General features: G+C 42.5%; 1 protein-coding gene across 2 annotated transcripts in view; it reads left to right on the top strand.

The window, feature by feature from the left end:
• Nucleotides 1-20,817, top strand: part of LOC116985343 (collagen alpha-1(VII) chain-like) — a 278,255-nt gene that overhangs the window by 42,403 nt on the left and 215,035 nt on the right. For both annotated transcript variants that reach the window (XM_033040083.1, XM_033040084.1), the window contains exons 6-11: nucleotides 4,064-4,234; nucleotides 5,497-5,660; nucleotides 10,953-11,082; nucleotides 11,631-11,747; nucleotides 14,898-15,053; nucleotides 16,668-16,784. In XM_033040083.1, coding sequence (XP_032895974.1) covers nucleotides 4,064-4,234; nucleotides 5,497-5,660; nucleotides 10,953-11,082; nucleotides 11,631-11,747; nucleotides 14,898-15,053; nucleotides 16,668-16,784 — 855 coding nt within the window. The remainder of the gene's footprint in view (nucleotides 1-4,063; nucleotides 4,235-5,496; nucleotides 5,661-10,952; nucleotides 11,083-11,630; nucleotides 11,748-14,897; nucleotides 15,054-16,667; nucleotides 16,785-20,817) is intronic.

Below are 20,817 nucleotides of genomic sequence, written 5' to 3'. Positions count from 1 at the left end.
ATAATGCCATGGGCGGAGAGCCTGATCCTATAAAAATAACGGGGTGGCATGGTAGCATAGCAGTAGAGCTACTGCCTTACTAACTGCTTGTTAGTATGGAGTTTGTACGTATGGAGTTTGTACGTTCTCCCCATTACCTGCGTGGGATTTCTCCGAGATCTTCAGTTTCCTCCCACATTCCAAAGATGTACAGGTTTGCATAAAATGTAAAATTGTCCCTAGTGTGTGGAGGATGGTGTTCGTGTGCGGGGATCGCTAGGCGGTGCGGATCTGGAGGGCCGAAGGGCCACTTTCCGCGCTGTATCTCTAAACTAAATTAAATGGAATGAAGTGACCAGATTTGATAATAGTTTTCCAGCATAGCCACGTTTTATAATGCTAATTGTTTCATTCTGATGCAAATCACGGCACCACGTCATATCCCGCAAGCTGTGACAGAAATAGTTTGTCGACTTATCTCAGGAGCAAAGTTCAATGCGATGGCAATTCACTTGTTCTGAGAGTTTTTGTTGCTGAAAGGCAAGTACTGTCGTATGCATGGTTTGTGTTAATCCCTTCATTGCTATTTAATTACTCTTATTTTCCCGAAGCATCCTGTGTGCTGTTTGCCACATTTAGTCAGAAGCCTTGTTGGTTTGGAGATCCGAGTGTTGCTAAGGTTGTTGATGCCATCTGGTGGATTTTGCGAGTGCTTTGCTACACTAGTTAAGGAATCGCACAGAAGCAAAATGCCAATGGTAGAAGCATAGAGCCATGGAATATAGGAGCAGGTGTAGGCCATTTGGCCCTTCAGGACTATGTCACCGTTCAACGTTTTCTTGGCTGAGTAAATACTCACTTCCCTGTTCCCACATGTTGAGTTTGAGTTTTGTTTATAGGGTGATTTCACGAAAGGTCACTGGTTCATAGATCCTCACCCACGTGACCGCAAAATCCAACTGGGGTACAAGCGTCACTTCCGGTACGTGTTATTGATGCTGAAAACGCGCACTTTCACACCCGTTAAAAACCACGAAAACGGCCCGTTTTTGAGCTGTAAATAACTGTGCCAGTCGGGGTGACCGTGAGACACAGTTATCTTACTTTACAGTCCAGAAGGTAGATAAAAACGAAGGTAAATACAAGAGGGAGCTGAAGGGGCAACAACAGCGGAAGTGGTTAGCGGACATTCGCCGTGGAGATATAAAGATCGAAAATATCGGGAATTATCGCGTTTGCTCGCTGCATTTCATCAAAAGTAAGGCATTATTGACGTTTTATCTTTATTCATTTGTTATATGAAAAGTTGTAAAAGTGAAAAATCCGTCAGTAAAATAAATAAGTAGTTTGGGTGATTGTGCAGGCTTTAAACAAGAAACATTGAGAAATATATTTTGGCAAACAATTAAATGTCCTGATTTTGTCCAATTAACAGCTGACAATTATCCCATTCCTTAGCTTGCATCTGAGTAAAGTTTATTTCAAAACGCATTGATAGTTTACGATTATTTAAATGGTAAATGTAGCTTCAGAAGCGTTTTCATTTTGCATGTTAAAACCCACCTGAGAACCATGGGCGATTTTGCAATTTTACTGACGGATTTTTCACTTTTACAACTTTTTATATAACAAATGAATAAAGATAAAACGTCAATAATGCCTTACTTTTGATGAAATGCAGCGAGCAAACGCGATAATTCCCGATATTTTCAATATTTATATCTCCACGGCGAATGTCCGCTAACCACTTCCGCTGTTTTTGCCCCTTCAGCTCCCTCATGTATTTACCTTAGTTTTTATCTATCTTCTGGACTGTAAAGTAAGATAACTGTGTCTCACGGTCACCCCGACTGGCACAGTTATTTACAGCTCAAAAACGGGCCGTTTTCGCGGTTTTTAACGGGTGTGAAAGTGCGCGTTTTCAGCATCAATAACATGTACCGGAAGTGACGCTTGTACCCCAGTTGGATTTTGCGGTCACGTGGGTGAGGATCTATGATCCAGTGACCTTTCGTGAAATCACCCTATTGTCACGTGCGCTGAGGTAGGGTGAAAAGCTTTTGTTGTGTGCTAACCAGTCAGTGGAAATACAATACGTGATTACAAATGAGCCATCCACAGTGTACAGATACATGATAAAGGGAACAATGTGGATAATGTTTACTGCAAGATAAAGTCCCAGTAAAGTTTGATCAAAGATAGTTTGAGGGACTCCAATGAGGTAGATAGTAGCTCTAGTCGTCGGTAGAATGGTTCAGTTGCCAGATACGTTCTCCCCTTCTCCCTTAACCCTGTTTGGGAAAAGAATTATCATCACAAAATGAGGCTCTGCTGTAAATCTATCATCAGGTCTAGCCACCTAACATACAAAATACTCTTGGAAAGTATAAAAGCAGCTTGATAAACATTGACACAGTATTTAAATAAAACAATCTAATCCCATTTTGAGGTTTTTTAAGAGAAATATTGGATATAAGAATATGCCGATAATGAAAATTTTATTATACATATATCTGCCACCTTGAAAATATTGAATGACTTGGCTCCCACTGCCTTCTCTGAATTTTACAGGCTCACCATCCTCTGGATGAAAACGTTTCCCCTGATCTTGGCTCTGAATGCCTACATTGTATTCTAAGCCTGGGATCATGGTACTGGGCTCTTCAGATATTGAGATATTAAATTCTTTGTAACTTTGTCAGAGCCCTATATGTGGTGACTCTTTACATACCTTGGGTATGCAGAACAAAGAATATCGCTGTGACATGTCACATGTGATGATAAAGTTTCATTCATTCATTCAACATCCTTTCTGCATTTGGCCTGTTTCCTCATTTGGAATTCTATAAGGTCCTATAGAATCCTCTCTCATTCTTTTGTATGCAAGTGAATACATACCTAATAAACCCCGCATGTCCTCATATGAAAATCCTGCCACCCCCGGGAATCAGCCTAACAGACCTTTGTTGCACTTCCTTCATAGAAAGAATGTCCTTCCTCGGCTAAGGAGACAAATGCAAATACATGCAAATTCAGCAAGGCCTCACACACCATTGTTCACATATATACATTGCATGTTGGACATCAGAGATAAAAGCAAAATGTGCCGGAGACACTGAGTAGTTCAGGCGTCTTGTGTGGAGAAGGGAACAGAATTAGTTCAACCGTTGATCCCGAGGAGGGTAGTCTTAGACTGCAGATGATATGGAGCAGCCGGTAAATTGGTAGGGCAATGGCAGATGGAATTGAATCCAGATAAGTGTGAGGCAAAGCGTTTTAGGAGCTTTGAATAAGGGTAGGACCTATGACATGAATGGTAAGGGCCTAGAGAGTATTGAGAAAGAAAAAAGACCTTGGTGTACAATCCAAAGATCCTTGAAGGTGGCAATAAAGATAGATCGAGTGGTGAAGAAGGTGCAATTTGTGCTTTCATTGGCCAGCACAGAGTATAAGAGCAGGAAGATCTTAGATGCAACTTTATAAATTATTGCTTGTGCAGTTCTGCTCACTACTCTCTAAACTACAGTACACTAATATCTCTAAACAGCACTAAGGAAGGACAGGACTGCACTGTACAGTGTGCAGGGGACAGCACTGGATTTGAGATGGAATGTTTTAGTTGTGAGGAGAAACTGGGGAGGAACAAAGGAGGACCCGGCGTGGGGGGAGCGTCGTGAGGGAGGGGGAGAACAAAAGTGGTCCTGGCGCGGGATACTTTGTAACTTTGTCAGCGCCTATTGTATATCTTGGGTGTGCAAGCAAAGAATTTCATTGTGACTTGTGACATGTAACAATAAAGTATTTATTCATTCATTCATTCATGGATAGGCTGAATTTGTGGAGCCTAGGATGGTTGGAATGGTTTAAAAGGGGCAAGCTCCTCCGATGATATTGGTTATTGGGTCTGTGCAGGGATGTATTCCATAGCATTCACTTGAAAATTGCCACTGGATGCTTGAAATGAAAAGTGTTTCACGCAGTTCAACAATGTTAACAAACTCAATATAAAATGATGCAGGGACTTGGTGGGATTCAGCTTGCATTAGTCTGTCTTTATTATGTATTTCTTTTCTCTTTTTTAAAGGAATAAAAAATTCAGATAAAAATGAGCTGAAGAAAATTGCTTCTGATCCGTTCAAAGAGCATTATTTATTTGTGGAGGATTTTAATCTACTCAACACCATTTTACCCAAGATCACCAGGAGGCTTTGTTTCACAGCTTCAGAAGTTCCTAGACCTGTGAGGCCAACACTGTGTAAGTAATCATGTATGATGCAGTGGCAAGCCTTCCCAAATCAGACTGTCAGCACACTGCTTTCAACTTTAGGGATTGTTTGAACCCAGGACGAAGAAGGGAACCTTTTTCTCTCTCTCTCAGATGGGTTTTGATGAAATTAATTGGGACAGTCACAGTCTATCTTTGAGTGAGTGTGGGCTTTGCTGAACCAATTCTCCTTTCAGATCTGTTGCTTGGTGTCTCATTATCCAGAAGCAAAACACTAGAGATGATGGAAATATGAAATGATAATATAAATTGTTGGGAACACTCAGCAGGTCAATTTAACAATACTTGAATTTACTGTATATAGTTTCCTTACAGAAAAGTAGAGAAGGTTTTTATAGGTAACCATATAGATGTACTCAGGCAAAATTTGAACTGGCCACATAAAGAGGTATAAAGGAGGGGGAAGAGGGGGGGGGGGAGGGGGGGATAGGGGGCAAGGTGTGACTAAAGGAGAAGTTACACCGGCAGGGTACTTTGGCCTCTGTATTGAGGCAGCTGACAATACAGTGATGAAAATCAGTGATGTGCAGGAAAGTATAAATGAATGAGCAGACAGCTCTCAAAGAGCTGGAGAGCTGGAAAATGTTGCAGGTGCGTGTGGGGTAAAGCCAAGGAAAGGTTTGAATGTAATAAAGGAAAAAAATGAATTGAGGCATTCTTTTGATTTACAAAAGGAGGCAGGGTAGGAGGTAATGCTGAATGTGGCTTAATGCATGAAAGGAAAGGGGGAGCAAGATATTGAGCTGGTTCAAGCATAGACAATGCAGGATAGGGGGGGTCTTGATCTGCAAACGTATGAAATACTGTAGTTGAGTTTGGAGATAACCATACCTTGGGTGGGAATCAGATATCCAACATTGGAAGCAGGTTACCTGATGTTGAAAGTCACCTTGAAATCTCTGGTAGTTTGCTCCTATAATGGGCTGCTTTGCTTGGTACACAATCATCCCAGTTGTCAAACTCTGAACAACAATCATGCTTTGCAGAGTCTTGTTTTTTTCTGGTAATTATCCTTATAATTTGCAATCCCCTGCGAGTCAAGCATTCACAAAGACCTTCTAAAAGGTGTTAATCAGAGCGTTAGGAGCTGAAAAGAAACTTGATATAAATATCAGCTCCCGAGGGAGCCTATGTATACAGTAAATAGGAGTGAGGCAGAATAGCATTATGGTAATGAATGTTCTTGCTTCCTGCAACAGATAAATCTAATCTTTTCTCTCCTTTCTTTCCAGTGGCAGAAAAAATCACTGGCCCCCGGGATTTGGTGATTAGTGAAGTGAGTTATAACTCTGTGAGACTGACCTGGGCTCCTGCTACTGGAGCTGTGGTGAGCTACAGAATTGCTATCAACCCATATACATTGGATGGACAACTTATATCTGCAGAAGAGCGGCAGGTGAGTGTTGTCGGTGTTGAGCTTTTGAATGTCACTGTTATCGTCTTCGAGGAGGAGGAGGAGAAGAAACTTAAGAGTGGCCCAATCCTGTAGAGTGGGCCCAACCCTTATTGCCCCTCTCCTTTCTCTTTGCCCCTCCTCCTTTCTCTACAATTTAAAACTTGTTTCATTTCCAATTTCTGCTGGTTCTTTTAAAGGTCGTACAACATGGAAACGGGCCCTTTGGCCCACCGAGTCCACGCCGACCATCGATCACCGCTCACACCAGTTCAGTCTTGTCACACTTTCCCGTGCACATTTGGGCTATTTTGCAGAGGGCCAATTAACGTACAAACGCGCACATCTTCGGGATGTGGGAAGAAACCGGTGCATTCGGGCGAAACCCCATGCCGGCACAGAGAGAATGTGCAAACTCACAACAGACAGCACCCGTAGTCAGGATTGAACCCGGGTCTCTGGTGCAGTGGGGTGACGGCTCCACCACATGCACACTGGGCTGCCTGAAAGAAAAGGTCTTTGAAAGAATAGAGACTGACTGAATTTAACATCAGAAGGTGATGAGTTCCTGCTTTTCTCTACCTTGAGAGTTGTTGAGGCTCAGTCATTGAGTGCATTTAAAACCAATAGTGTCCTTGACATTAGGAGAATCGAGGGATATAGAAAAGCACAGGAAACTGGCCTAGAGGTAGAAAATCTGCTGTAATCTCAATGAAGACTAATACAGGCTTGAAGGACCAAATGGCCTTGTCTTCGAATCATATAGCACGGAATCAGGCCCTTCCACCAAACTTGTCCATCGCGACCAAGATGCCCCATCTACACTCGTCCCACCAGTCCACGTTTGGCCCATAACCATCTAAACCTTCCTATCCATGTACCTGTCCAAGTGTCTTTCAACTGTTGTTAATTGTACCTCACTACCTCCTCTGGCAGCTCATTCCATATGCCCACGGCCTGTTTGTTCCAGATTCATAAGTTTTCTTGACTTGTGTGTTATCATCTCAGACACCATACTGTGTTCACGCAATGAGCCATCCCTCTCACAACCTGTCATCGTTGTTCAACAAGCTACCCTCATACAATGTGCCTACTTTTTCATACCAGTAAGCAGCTTGTGGTCCTCACACTACATACTGTCCTCACACAAGTACATGGATAGGAAAGGTTTAGAGGGATATGGACAATATGTTAGCTAGTGGGACTAGTGTAGATGGGGTGTCTTCTTTGGGACGGACAAATTGGGTGGAGGGGCTGGTTTCCGTGTTGTTTGACTCTGTGAATCGAAGACAAAGCCACCTGGCCCTTCGAGCCTCAATTGCTCTTCATCAAGATCATCTCACCCCGTGTTGTCCTTCTCACATCAATGCATCCATCTCTTCATGCTGATCTGCCCTCAGTGCAAGCTCAGTCTTTTAACATTAAAACTCACCTCCTCGTCTGCTTATTTGTTCCTATACTTCTCAGAGTGGTAAAGAAGGTGTATGTCATAGGTCATAAGTGATAAGAGTAGAATTAGGCCATTCAGCCCATCAAGTCTACTCTGCCATTCAAACATGGCAGATCTATCTCTCCCTCCTATCCCCATTCTCCTGCCTTCTCCCCATAACCTCTGACACCTGTACTAATCAAGAATCTATCTACCTCTGCCTTAAAAATATCCACTGACGTGGCCTCTACAGCCTTCTGTGGAAAATAATTCCTCAGATTCACCACCCTCTGACTAAAGAAATCTCTCCTCATCTCATTCCTTAAAGAATGTTCTTTAATTCTGAGGCTATGGCCTGTAGTCCTAGACTCTCCCACTAGTGGAAACATCCTCTCCACATCCAGTCTATCCAAGTCTTTCACTATTCTGCATGTTTCAATGAGGTCCCCCTCATTCTTCTAAATTCCAGCGAGTACAGGCCCAGTGCCGACAAACACTCATCATAGGTTAACCTACTCATTCCTGGGATCATTATTGTGAACCTTCCCTGGATCCTCTCCAGAGCCAGCACATCCTTCCTCAGATATGGTGCCCAAAATTGCTCACAATATTCCAAATGCGACCTTACCAGCGTCTTATAGAGCCTCAACATTACATACTTAATGTAATGGTAATGTAATGTATAGTATGCTTACCTTCATCTGTGCATTGTGTATAAGAGTCAGGAAGTCATGTTGCAGCTTTATAGGACTTTGGTTAGGCTGCATTTGCCGTATTGTGCGTAGTTCTGGCCACAATTACAGAAAAGATGTGGAGGTTTTAGAGAGGGCCAAAATAGGACGTACATGATAAATGGTAGGGAATTGAAGAATACAGTTGAACAGAGGGATCTGGGAATAACCGTGCATAGTTCCTTGAAGGTGGAATCTCATATAGATAGGGTGGTAAAGAAATCTTTTGGTATGCTAGCCTTTATAAATCAGAGCATTGAGTATAGAAGTTGGGATGTAATGTTAAAATTGTACAAGGCATTGGTGAGACCAAATCTGGAGTATGGTGTACAATTTTGGTCGCCCAATTATAGGAAGGATGTCAACAAAATAGAGAGAGTACAGAGGAGATTTACTAGAATGTTGCCTGGGTTTCAACAACTAAGTTACAGAGATAGGTTGAATAAGTTAGGTCTTTATTCTCTGGAGCGCAGAAGGTTAAGGGGGGACTTGATAGAGGTCTTTAAAATGATGAGAGGGATAGACAGAGTTGATGTGATCAAGCTTTTCCCTTTGAGAATAGGGAAGATTCAAACAAGAGGACATGACTTCAGAATTAAGGGACAGAAGTTTAGGGGTAACATGAGGGGGAACTTCTTTACTCAGAGAGTGGTAGCGGTGTGGAATGAGCTTCCAGTGGAAGTGGTGGCGGCAGGTTCGTTGGTATCATTTAAGAATAAATTGGATAGGCATATGGATGAGAAGGGAATGGAGGGTTATGGTATGAGTGCAGGCAGGTGGGACTAAGGGAAAAAAATTGTTCGGCGCGGACTTGTAGGGCCGAGATGGCCTGTTTCCGTGCTGTAATTGTTATATGGTTATATGGTTATATGGTGCTGAGGAGATTTATCAGAATGCTGCCTCGATTAGAGGGAATTACCCATGAGGAGAGGCTGACAAATATTTGATTGTTGTTTCTGGCACATCCAAAGCTGAGGGGAGACCTGATAAAAAGCAAACTAATAATATGAAAGGCATAGATAGTGTAGACAGTCAGAATTTTTTTCCCAGGATCGAAATATCAAGGACTAGAGAGCAGAACTTTATGGTGAGAGGGACAAAATTTAAAGGAGATATGCGGGGCAAGTTTTTTATAGAGTGTAGTGCGTGCATGGAACACTCTGCCAGGGGAGGCAGATATAATAGTGACATTTACGATGTTTTTCGATAGGAACATGGACACGCAGGAAATGGAGGGATATGGATCACATGTGGGCTGAAATTATTTGTTTAACTTGGCATTATGATCTGCATGAACATTGTGGCCTGAAGGGCCTGTTCCTATGCTTGATTAACCTATGTTTTATGACCCTACACAAATCTGTTCACACTAAGTACCCTCGTTTGGTGTTAACTATTCTCTTCTTTCTGATTTACTGCAGCTTTTAGCCTGAGAACTCTTTACTGCTTTGTAACGTGTTCAAACAGTGTTTTGTAGTATGCCAAGAAGCCCCATAAAGATCACATTCTTCTCAAAGGAGATTTATCAAGTTTCCAGTTGTAGTAATCAATTCCAGTATACACTATTTTGTTGATATATTGCAATATCGCCTTGCTGCTAACTTTTACCTAGTAACAGTGATCTCAGGAGCCAGTGCACACAGGGATACATGCTCATTACTTGCATTCTTCCAATTAATGGGGAGTGCTATTGGTTCAAGAAAAGCTATTACAAGAATGGTAGCTACAATACTAGGAGACGGGAGGAAATAGTTCTCCTCAGGTCCAAGAGGACATACTAGTGGGGGACTTAATGCGCAAAGTTATTTTTATTACAAAGGAACTATGGAGATCACCAGGGCTGTAGAGAGGTATTCCCGGCAGGACGGTTCTAAGAATAGGAGGCACAGGAGACTGCAGATGCTGGAATCTTGAACAAAGCACAAAGTACAAGAGGAACCCAGTGGGTCAGGCAGCATCCGTGGAGGGAATCTTTAGGCGACGTTTCAGGTGGGAACCCTTCCTTGGACTTCTTCAGATCTCAAAGAGTAGTTCTGAATGGAGTACAGTCTAGGAAGGCCTGTACTCAGGGAAGCTTGCAATGGTAATAAATCACTGGGACCACTCGACCTGGTCCGAAGGGCTGAAAGAATAAGTAGATGGTCTTCTCTCTGAGTGTGGAGCTGGGGTAATTACCACCCCTAATGCATCAACGAGCAGCAGGTTGAGAAATATGATGTATTTTAGTGGCATCACCTTGGAATGATCCTGAGGCTAGGAAGTCGCGAGATCTTGAACCCCATGAGCAAAGCAATCCGGGCATGTATGCAAGCCCATGTTTGGAGGTCACAGGAGGTCACAGGTCTCAGTGAGGGTTGTGCGATTGAAGTGTAACGTACAGAGACATTGCTCCTCAGAGAGATCTGCCGATGAGATCACAGGATGTGCTCTTCAGTGATAAGCCCTTCAATGCCTCCTACTTCTTAGTTCCCATGGCTGCTCGTGATGATTCCTGATGTCTACCTCCATGGCAGCAACGAGTGTTTGCTGAAGTCACTTTTTAGTGCATAAAATTTATGGAAGAGGCAAAAGAAGTCTGAAGTGTGAGCAGTTTGTCGGCAGTGGGGCTGAAGGGTAATGTGTAGATGCCTGCCAAAGAATGCAGTTTGATTGTTTATCTCCTCCCTGGATTCAGAGAAAGCAGGGTTATAAATGCTAATAGGCCTGTGAGTAAACAATATCCCCTACTACTTTGGGAAGTTTTAAGCTAGAACTGTGTTTCCAGCCTTAATGAAATTCCAAATGTCAAATTTTCCATCAAACACCATGAGACCCACAAATTCTGCTCTATTCCAGGTTAAATCTAGTATCAAATGCACAGCACTGTTTTATTCTGCCTCATGAGAATGGATTTATTGGCCCTGCTGTTAAGACTGAGAGTCATACAACACGGAAACAGGGCCTACGGTTGGTTGTGCCATCCAAGATGCCTCATCTACACTTGTCCCACCTGCCTGTACTTGGCCCAGATGCTTCTAAACCTTTCCAATACCACTTGACCCACTTGCCCAATGTATTAAATACTGTAAACTTGTTTTGAAATGTTACTCTGTCAATAATGTACTTATTGTGATTTCTTCTTTGTTTCTGAAGCAGATTGTTATGGACGGTAACGTCAGCACAATACTGGTGGCAGACCTAAAGCCCAGAACAAAGTATTCCTTCACAGTGGTGGCTGTGTATGCTGATGAAATCGGGGGTCATACAAGTACCAGTGGCAAAACCGGTAAGGAAATATATCCAAGAGGTTGAGTGGGTTGGATGGGAGAGTTAAGATAAACTATTTTTTTTTGAGTGGGGATCCTAATACAGAAGAACTTAAAGTTCAAACTGGAGCCAACCTAGAGAGGAATGAAATCAAAGTCCTGTAGAACAGTGCCTTAAAATAACTGGATAAATGCATAAAATATGAAAACAGACAATAGTGCAAGATGTGCAGGGTAACTAGGCAATATTAATGGAATCAAGAGATACTGGGAAGTCATGTAAAATGCATGGGGCATCTGAAGACAATGAAGAGCACCTTTTGTAATGAAGCTTTCAACCTTTGGAGCTACAGGACCCTAAATGATGCTAAGCAAGTGGGGATAAAGCCAGTCACTGCGTGTATTCATCTCCATAATCTTTGATTCCTTTGACTTCAGCAGAGTTCCATGTACAGGAGGCAAATACAACCAGCGACCAGTACGCTTGCTTGCATTTAGCACCAGCAAACAATTTATTTCTGTTGAATCTCCAGATAGTTTCTATGTTCTTCTTGCTTCTGTGTTGCAGATGTCCTGCCTCGTGTGACTAACTTCCGAGTGACAGAGCAAGGACTGTTCAGCCTGAAAGTAGCTTGGACACTTCCACTAGCGCCCTTGTTGGGTTACAAGATCTACATACCCAGATGTAAGATTTATCAGATAAGAACTATCTGAAGCCCCATGGCAAGAGACATTTTACAGAAAAGTAATAGAAAACTTAGAAACAGCTGCAGTTTGGAAAAAGACGTGAAGACGATGAGATTTCATTTAACAATGGAGAGAGCATCAGAACCCCTCTTTAGTCATCAACAATAATACCTTTATTTCCTTTTATCAGTTTTAGTTATCTTTTATGTAAAGGCAAAATGCTGAGGTTCTGGCCTCGAAAGATCACTCAACGAGAAGTCCATTTGACTTTGAGCTCTGCTCCTCTAACTAGTTAAAGTTTCTAATCAATAACCTGGGTTAAACTTCTGTCCCTTAATTCTCAAGTCATGTCCCCTTGTTTGAATCTTCCCTACTCTCAGTGGGAAAAGCTTATCCACGTCAACTCTGTCTATCCCTCTCATCATTTTAAAGACCTCTATCAAGTCCCCCCTTAACCTTCTGCGCTCCAAAGAATAAAGCCCTAACTTGTTCAACCTTTCTCTGTAACTTAGTTGCTGAAACCCAGGCAACATTCTAGTAAATCTCCTCTGTACTCTCTCTATTTTGTTGACATCCTTCCTATAATTAGGCGACCAAAATTGTACCCCATACTCCAGAATTGGCCTCACCAATGCCTTGTACAATTTTAACATTACATCCCAACTTCTATACTCAATGCTCTGATTTATAAAGGCCAGCACACCAAAAGCTTTCTTTACCACCCTATCTACATGAGATTCCACTTTCAGGGACCTGTGCACAGTTATTCCCAGATCCCTCTGTTCACCTGCATTCTTCAATTCCCTACCATTTACCATGTACGTCCTATTTTGATTTGTCCTGCCAAGATGTAGCACCTCACACTTATCAGCATTAAACTCCATCTGCCATCTTTCAGCCCACTCTTCCAACTGGCATAAATCTCTCTGTAGACTTTGAAAATCTACTTCATTATCCACAACCCCACCTATCTTAGTATCATCTGCATACTTACTAATCCAATTTACCACACCATCATCCAGATCATTGATGTACATGACAAACAACAGTGGACCCAACACAGATCCCTGTGGCACCCCACTAGTCACTGGCCTCCAACCTGACAAACAACCATCCACCAGTACTCTCTGGCATCTCCCATTCAGCCACTGTTGAATCCATCTGGCTACTCCACCATTAATACCCAACCATTGAACCTTCTTAACCAACCTTCCATGAGGAACCTTGTCAAAGGCCTTACTGAAGTCCATATATACAACATCCACTGCTTTACCCTCATCAATTTCCCGAGTAACCTCTTCAAAAAATTCAAGAAGCTTAGTCAAACATGACCTTCCAGGCACAAATCCATGTTGACTGTTCCTAATCAGACCCTGTTTATTCAGATGCTTATATATATTATCTCTAAGTATCCTTTCCATTAATTTGCCCACCACTGACGTCAAACTAACAGGTCTATAATTGCTAGGTTTACTCTTAGACCCCTTTTTAAACAATGGAACAACATGCGCAGTACGCCAATCCTCCGGCACTGTTCCCGTTTCTAATGACATTTGAAATAATTCTGTCATAGCCCCTGCTATTTCTACACTAACTTCCCTCAATGTCCTAGGGAATATCCTGTCCGGACCTGGAGACTTATCCACTTTTATATTTCTCAAAAGTGTCAGTACTTCCTCTTCTTTGAATCTCATAGTTTCCATAGCTACTCTACTTGTTTCCCTTACCTCACATAATTCAATATCCTTCTCCTTGGTGAATACCGAAGAAAAGAAATTGTTCAATATCTCCCCCATCTCTTTTGGCTCTGCAGATAGCTGTCCACTCTGACTCTCTAATGGACCAATTTTATCCCTCGTTATCCTTTTGCTATTAATATAGCTGTAGAAACCCTTTGGGTTTACTTTCACCTTACTTGCCAAAGCAACCTCATATCTTCTTTAGCTTTTCTAATTTCTTTCTTAAGATTCTTTTTACATTCTTTATACTCCTCAAGCACCTCGTTTACTACATGCTGCCTATAATTATTGTAGATCTCCCTCTTTTTCCAAATCAAGTGTCCAATTTCCCTTGAAAACCAGGGCTCTTTCCGATTTTTACTATTTCCTTTCAACCGAACAGGGACATAAAGATTCTGTACTCTTAAAATTTCACCTTTAAATGTACTCCATTTCTCTTCCACATCTTTCCCATAAAACAAAATGTCCCAATTTACTCCTTTTAAATCCTTTCACATCTCCTCAAAGTTAGCCTTTCTCCAATCAAAAATCTCAACCCTAGGTCCAGTTCTGACCCTCTCCATAATTATATTGAAACTAATGGTATTGTGATTAGTCCATTAGTATTGCCCATGTCATCTTTACCCATTGTTTAAATATTGTAAGTACTTAAATATGGATAGTTAAGGAAAATAACTAGTGAAGGCAACCTATGCTTATTCTTTGTCATAATTTTATATATTAAAAAGAGATCTGGATGGGAAGCTCTTTCTTCCTAAAACATGGTGCTTGGCAAAGACTATTGGCACTTTCATTCAACAACCTACTAGCATTAACTGTTCCATTGATTGAGCTAACAATGCCCTTTCTAAACAGGGACATCAAGAAGTGTTGATCTAACTAGTGAGCATTAGGCAGTCAACAATGAGAGTGTGGACCACCATTGCAGAGCCTCATGCATGCACTTATGCATCTCCATGCCCCACTGCACACAGTACACATCATGCTATGGAATCGCATACATGCCACAACATGCCGATTGATACTACACACCGCACAGCACATCACACCACGATATACCATTACTCAGCGCCCACCTCAAACCATACCACACAGCTTGACTGTTCACTTTCTCAATACAGTGAAACTGAAGCAATGGCATAGCCTCGCCAATTCCTCAATTCTCAAGCCAAAGCAGCATAGATGGAGATTAAACTCAATGCACTGCAAAAGCTAAGGATGCAGAAATTTCCATTTTTTCCAAAAAATGGAAAACCTAATGAAATCCTAATGTCAATGAACTTCTATCAACAATATGACTTTCAAGATTATTCATCAGGATAACGCAACCATTAAAACAAGATAGGGTAGTTGGTGGAAATGAGATCCATGCAGTACTTTACCTGCATTAAAACCACTTTCTCCTGCAGCCAACAGGCCTGGGTTGACCTATGAACAGAATGTCAAAGGAGATGTCTCGTTTCACCGGATAGACAATCTGCAGGAGGACAAAGACTACAGCATCAGCATCTACGCCGTATATTCCGAGGGGCCCAGTGAACCTGTGACAACCACCAGCAGAACATGTAAAGTGAATCACTCAAAGTTTACCACATATGAGATTGTCTTTCCACCTGTGCTAAGTGCAGCCTTGTTAGACTTTAAATTGTGCAAAATTAGCCTCAATGAGCATGTCATTTATTGAATAGCTCTGCAACGTCATACGAAATATCGTGATTTAGTGTTTAGATGATGGAGATTTAAACGCTAATGAAGCTTGGAAGTAATTTGTTTTTCCGGCCATGTATCACACTAAAAATATAATGGGGTTTCAGAGTACAATCGGGAGGGGTCGGAGATAATGCCATAGTGATGTGTATGTTCGGATATCCAACATCCCACTTTTCAAAGAAAGACACTAAATGCTGGAGTAACTCAAAGGGTCAGGCAGCATCTCTGGAGAAATCTTTCTCCAGAGATGCTGGCTGACCCATTGAGTTACTCTAGCATTCTGGGTCTATCTTTGGTATAAACCAGCATCTGCAGTTCCTTTTTATTACATCTCATACTTCAAACAAGTTGCTCAGGTGTTGTAACAAAAGTACCTTTTTAGCATCCTTTGGTCTTCTAGTCTCCATGGTTTCCATTGACACAGCCATTTCCTTTAATCAGAGCTGACTAGCCACAGCATCACAGGGCAAGTTGCATTCCATTAAATATATCTATCTACAATTATTATCATAAACTTGAATTCATTTCTTAGGCAAATATTCAACACATTATTTTCTGAAGGAATTAATCAGCACTATGTTAGATTATCTTGTTGGCTATGTGTTGTATCGGTCTGGGTAGTTGTCTGTGAGGAAGGGATTCCATTTCAAAGATAAGTACAGCGAAAGGGGAGAGATTTCCCCATTGACTTCTGGAGAAATGCATGGTGCTTATCTTTGCATTCAATTGCATCTTGCATAAGATCCAGAGAGTTTCCTTCAATTTATCCTTTCCGGACTGCCTAAGATTCTAGGAAATATATTATCACACAGGCATTCATTATTTTGTCACAGAGCTGCTTAAATTCAAAATCTCTTCTAGCTTACTAAAAACCTCAGTATACAAAAGAGTATGGGATTTTAATTTGAATGAATATAAAGTCATTACTTATGGTATTGTGGTTTTCCTGTGCTATAAAACTTCACTATTTTTAAATTACCAATGTAATGTTGAAAGGTGTTTTTACATTGGCTATAGAATAAAATACTGATCAGAAAACCTATGATATTAATAGGATGCTATTGGCAATAGGATACGGATTAGAACATCTATTCAAGTGGTGGTGATTTAGTTATTGGCTAGAAATTCGGATAACATTCCACTTTCGTCTGAAAATTGCTGTGATATCTTATGTGCCACAACATACCTTCTTATCACTACTCCATCCCTCAACATTACTGAGGGCAGCAGTCCAGAGGCTCAGGATATTGAGAAAGAGATACAAATTAAAATTTCATCATGATGGACTTCACTTTAGATGGGTCCTTATTTTATCATAAACATTTCTCTAATAATGATCAGGTGTTATATAATGCATTTGCTGCACAGGCATGTTACTCATCTATGATCGGGAGCAAATGAAGCACGGACACTGTGCTGAAAAGAGGAGGGTTTCAGTCTAAAAAAGCATGTTTTAATTTTCTTAACAGTGAAACTTACAGCAGTGGAGGAATTAGTGTTGGAAAATGCAACTACAGACACCATACAGGCAAAGTGGCTTCTGACCAAAGGTGCAACTGGCTACAGACTTACATGGGGATCTTATGGTATTGTTCCTTTAAATTATGTTCTAGAGTCTATGAAATACAGTTTTACATTTCAATCATTGATTATATTGTCCATTGTGGAATTGAGTCATAAAGGGCCTTAATATCTTAGTCTATGTATGGCTGTCATCTTATCTTGGCCATAGTATCTGTGTCATAGTACTTTGTGCAATCTGTATAGATTTGTATAAATATGATTATAAAAACATCAGCTGTACATCCTGTGTGATCTCTTCACCTCCGAGCAGATGCAAGTCTCCAATGTCAGGAAAGACTTCTGTGCTTCTCTGGATGCTTGCATTTGAGATAAGTGAGCTGGTCTGGAATGATATAGTATACTCTGCTCTTTGAGGTAAAGAACAGAGCCCATTTTCTCTGTTTACTAGTGGCATTGAAAGACAGGAAGACCTTTGGAGAGATTTATGGTAAATGGGGTCACAAATCAGTGGGCACAGGGTAGGGGAATCAAAATCCAGAGGACATGGATTCAAGGTGAGAGGAGAAATATTTAATAGGAACCTGAGGAACAACTTTTCCACTCAGATGATGGTAAGTGTATGGAACGAGTTGCCAGAGGAAGCAGATGATGTAAGTACTATAATAGCATTTAAAAGACACTTGGACAAGGTACATGGATATGTAAGGTTTAAAGATATATGGCCCAAACCATATAACCATATAATAACCATATAACAATTACAGCACGGAAACAGGCCATCTCGACCCTTCTAGTCCGTGCCGAACACATAATCTCCCCTAGTCCCATATACCTGCGCTCAGACCATAACCCTCCATTCCTTTCCCATCCAAACATGGGCAAATGGGACCAACTTTGGGCGGCATAGACAAACTGGGCTGGAGGAGCTGCCTCTATGCCTCTTATAACTCGTATGACTGAATTATTGGAGACCTGAGATACTTTAGCTGATGTTATGTGCCACTTGCAAAGTAAGACTAGCAAATATTGGGATCAGTTTTGATTTATTTTCAAAAGTGTAAAATGGGTGCTAATAAGCTGGGAACTATTTAATATCTCTTCCCATGTTTATTTCCATTGAAGTGCTTTTATTTACAATGCTCTGTCTGGATATTTGTTATATTAATGTTTAATGTTATTTACCAACCATAGCATTGGAAAGCTCTGTACTTTCTTACCTGGATTGCTATGGGTTCCAAGTTTATGGTAGGCTGACTAAATAGCATGGCTTTCCAATCTACACCAACCTCCATGTCTTCTCAAAGCACAACCTATCTGACAGAATATTTAAAAACAAAGGTGGCTGAAACATAGTACGGATAAATATTGCAAATCTTGCAAATCCTCTGGCATTTGGCAAGTGGGTCGGGAAAATAATCTTGTCTCCTGTGTTCAAGAACTAAGCTCAACAAAGCACCCAAATAAAGGATAACGGGGTTACCACAGAACTGACACACCGCAGAAATATTTGGCATTTGAGAAACTGCTTATCACAGATATTAAAGCCCAATAAGTCAGGTTGAGGCTTGCGGATAGAAAGGATGATTATTTGCACTAAGGAAATATCTAAAATTCATAAGACAGACAAAGTGGTCAGGGATGTAAGAGCCCATTGTACAAGTGTTCACATAATGTAGATTGGTAATCAACAATGAATAGATACATACATTAATTTGTGTGTACAGGTGCACAACCTTTTATCCGAACATCCAAATAACGAAAACCTCCGAATAGCGGCCATTTTTTCGGTCCTTGAAGAAAGGTCCTTGAAAACGTTCACCGAGGGCGGCCTGCAGAGGTGACAGCGGAACCTCCGGTCGGTCCTCGAAGAAAGGGGAACTAAATCCCCATTCATAAAAGAGAAGATGAGGGTATATTGCGTGGGAGGGTTAATAATTGACAATCTGCTGCTGCCTGCCCGCTGAGTTAAAAAGTTCCCACGGTCACGATACACAGTGTATCGTGAGTCAGTTTCACCCCACCTACACCCCTCTGCTTCCCGGCCATGTGTGTGACCCCTTCCCTCCCCTCTCCAGCCCATTGCACCGGCGCGGGGGCTTTGCACTGTCTTCACGTCGGCGATGCTAGCAGCACCGTGTCAGTCACCGGAGACGTCAGGACCAATTGGACATCGACCACCAGGCCCACTGCAAGCACGGAGATCCCAGAGACCCACAGCCAGCAGCAGCCCAGCCCCGTTCCAACTCCAGAGGAAAACTGCAAACTGGCCGGAGACGTCAGGACCACCAGAAGCCGTTCCCCGAGCTGCGCCCCCTCATCGGGACACCGACCCCCAGGCCCACTGCAAGCACGGAGATCCCAGAGACCCACAACCAACAGCAGCCCAGCCCAGCCCCGCTCCAACTACAGAGGAACCTGGGTTGCGGATGACGGGGCGCAGCTCGGGGCGTCGTAGAGGCTTTTTCTTTCACAGGGAGCTTTCTGCTGTCCGGCAGAGAAGAAAGGCTCTACAACAAACCTGTCCCCCGCTCGACTCCACGGAGGAGCGTCCATCTGGGGGGGGGGGGGGGTACCGCTTGGTCCGCTTACCTGGCGCGCCGCTATCCCGACACCGTGCCGAGCCCAACCCGCTAGCGCCTGAGCAGCGGGCTGGATCTAAAGCCAAGGAAGAGGCGTCCGGCCAGTGGCTCGGGGAGCGGGTTCCTGTTGGTCCTGACGTCTCCGGCCACCTGCCATCCTCCGGGAACTGTACCGCCTTTGAAGGAGAGTGGGGTTGTTTGCAGTTGCAGAGGAAGGGGGCAAGGGCGGTACAGTTCCCAGTCTCAGCTCCAGTCCAGGGGGGTGGCCGGAGACGTCAGGACCAACGGGACACCGACCCCCAGGCCCACTGCAAGCACGGAGATCCCAGAGACCCACAGCCAGCAGCAACTCCAGCCCAGCCCCGCTCCAACTCCAGAGGAACACGTAGGGGCAGAAGCTGATGGTGTGCAAGGTACGTCTTGTTCTTGGGGTGACGGATGAGGGGGCGCAGCTCGGGCTGTGGGCAAACTGCCACTTGTCGTCGTAGCGGCCCATCGGGGAGCGGATTCCTCTGGAGTTGGAGGGGGAGGGGGGTATTGTGCTGTTTGATCGCCCCCTGCTATCCCAGGGACAGGGAGACACAGCGGCTTTTTAGACTGGTGGGCAATCACTTCCAAAGTTCTGCCCACACAGTCAGTACACCTCTCCTACACTGCATTTCATACAAACATTTATTCTGCAAGAAAAAACTACATTGAAGACTCAAACTCTTTGAGTAACTGCCGGGATCAAGGTGCAAACTCGCGACCTTGCGGATATGAGCCGAGCACTCTACCACTGAGCCAGCCATTAAAATCTACGCTAAAAAAATTCCATTCCGAAGACCGACAAATTCTGAATTACGAAAAGTGTCTGGTCCCAAGGCTTTCGGATAAAAGGTTGTGCACCTGTACATTGTAGAACAAAGCCATCTGCCTAACCCCACCAAAATATAGAATTCTCAATATGGTTTTAAGTCTGTCGGTCAGAAAGAACTCCCCACGGGTCAGATCCCTTCAACGGGACTCCACAGAGTAGTTGGCATGTATTATTGCTTGATATTTCATATAATATTTAATACTGAAGCATAATGATTTAAAAATTCAACTGTGTAATTTGGTCAATAAATTAAACCTTGTCTAAAACCATTATAACCCAAATTGTGCATGTTATTTTAGCAAGACTAAACCCTCTCATCAGCTAGAGTGCAGGCCTGACCTCTTATCTAAGTAAGGAAGTAAGTAAGTTTATTGGCCAAGTATTCACATACAAGGAATTTGCCGTGGTGCTCCGCCCACAAGTAACAACATGACATACAGTGACAGTTACGAATGACTTAGAAAACACTAAACATTAATAATAATAAAACATTAATGATAAAATACCATTGATCAAGCATGTGAATCAACAAAATACCAGATCAAAGGGAGGCTACAGATTTTTGGCTGTTGAGTAGAGCAACTACTCGTGGATAAAAACTGTTTTTATGTCAGGCTGTGATAGTTTTGACAGTCCGGAGTCGCCTTCCAGAGGGAA

This window comes from Amblyraja radiata, chromosome 21, assembly GCF_010909765.2.
Source record: "Amblyraja radiata isolate CabotCenter1 chromosome 21, sAmbRad1.1.pri, whole genome shotgun sequence".
Taxonomy (NCBI): domain Eukaryota; kingdom Metazoa; phylum Chordata; class Chondrichthyes; order Rajiformes; family Rajidae; genus Amblyraja; species Amblyraja radiata.
This window is presented reverse-complemented; position numbering and strand designations above follow the sequence as displayed.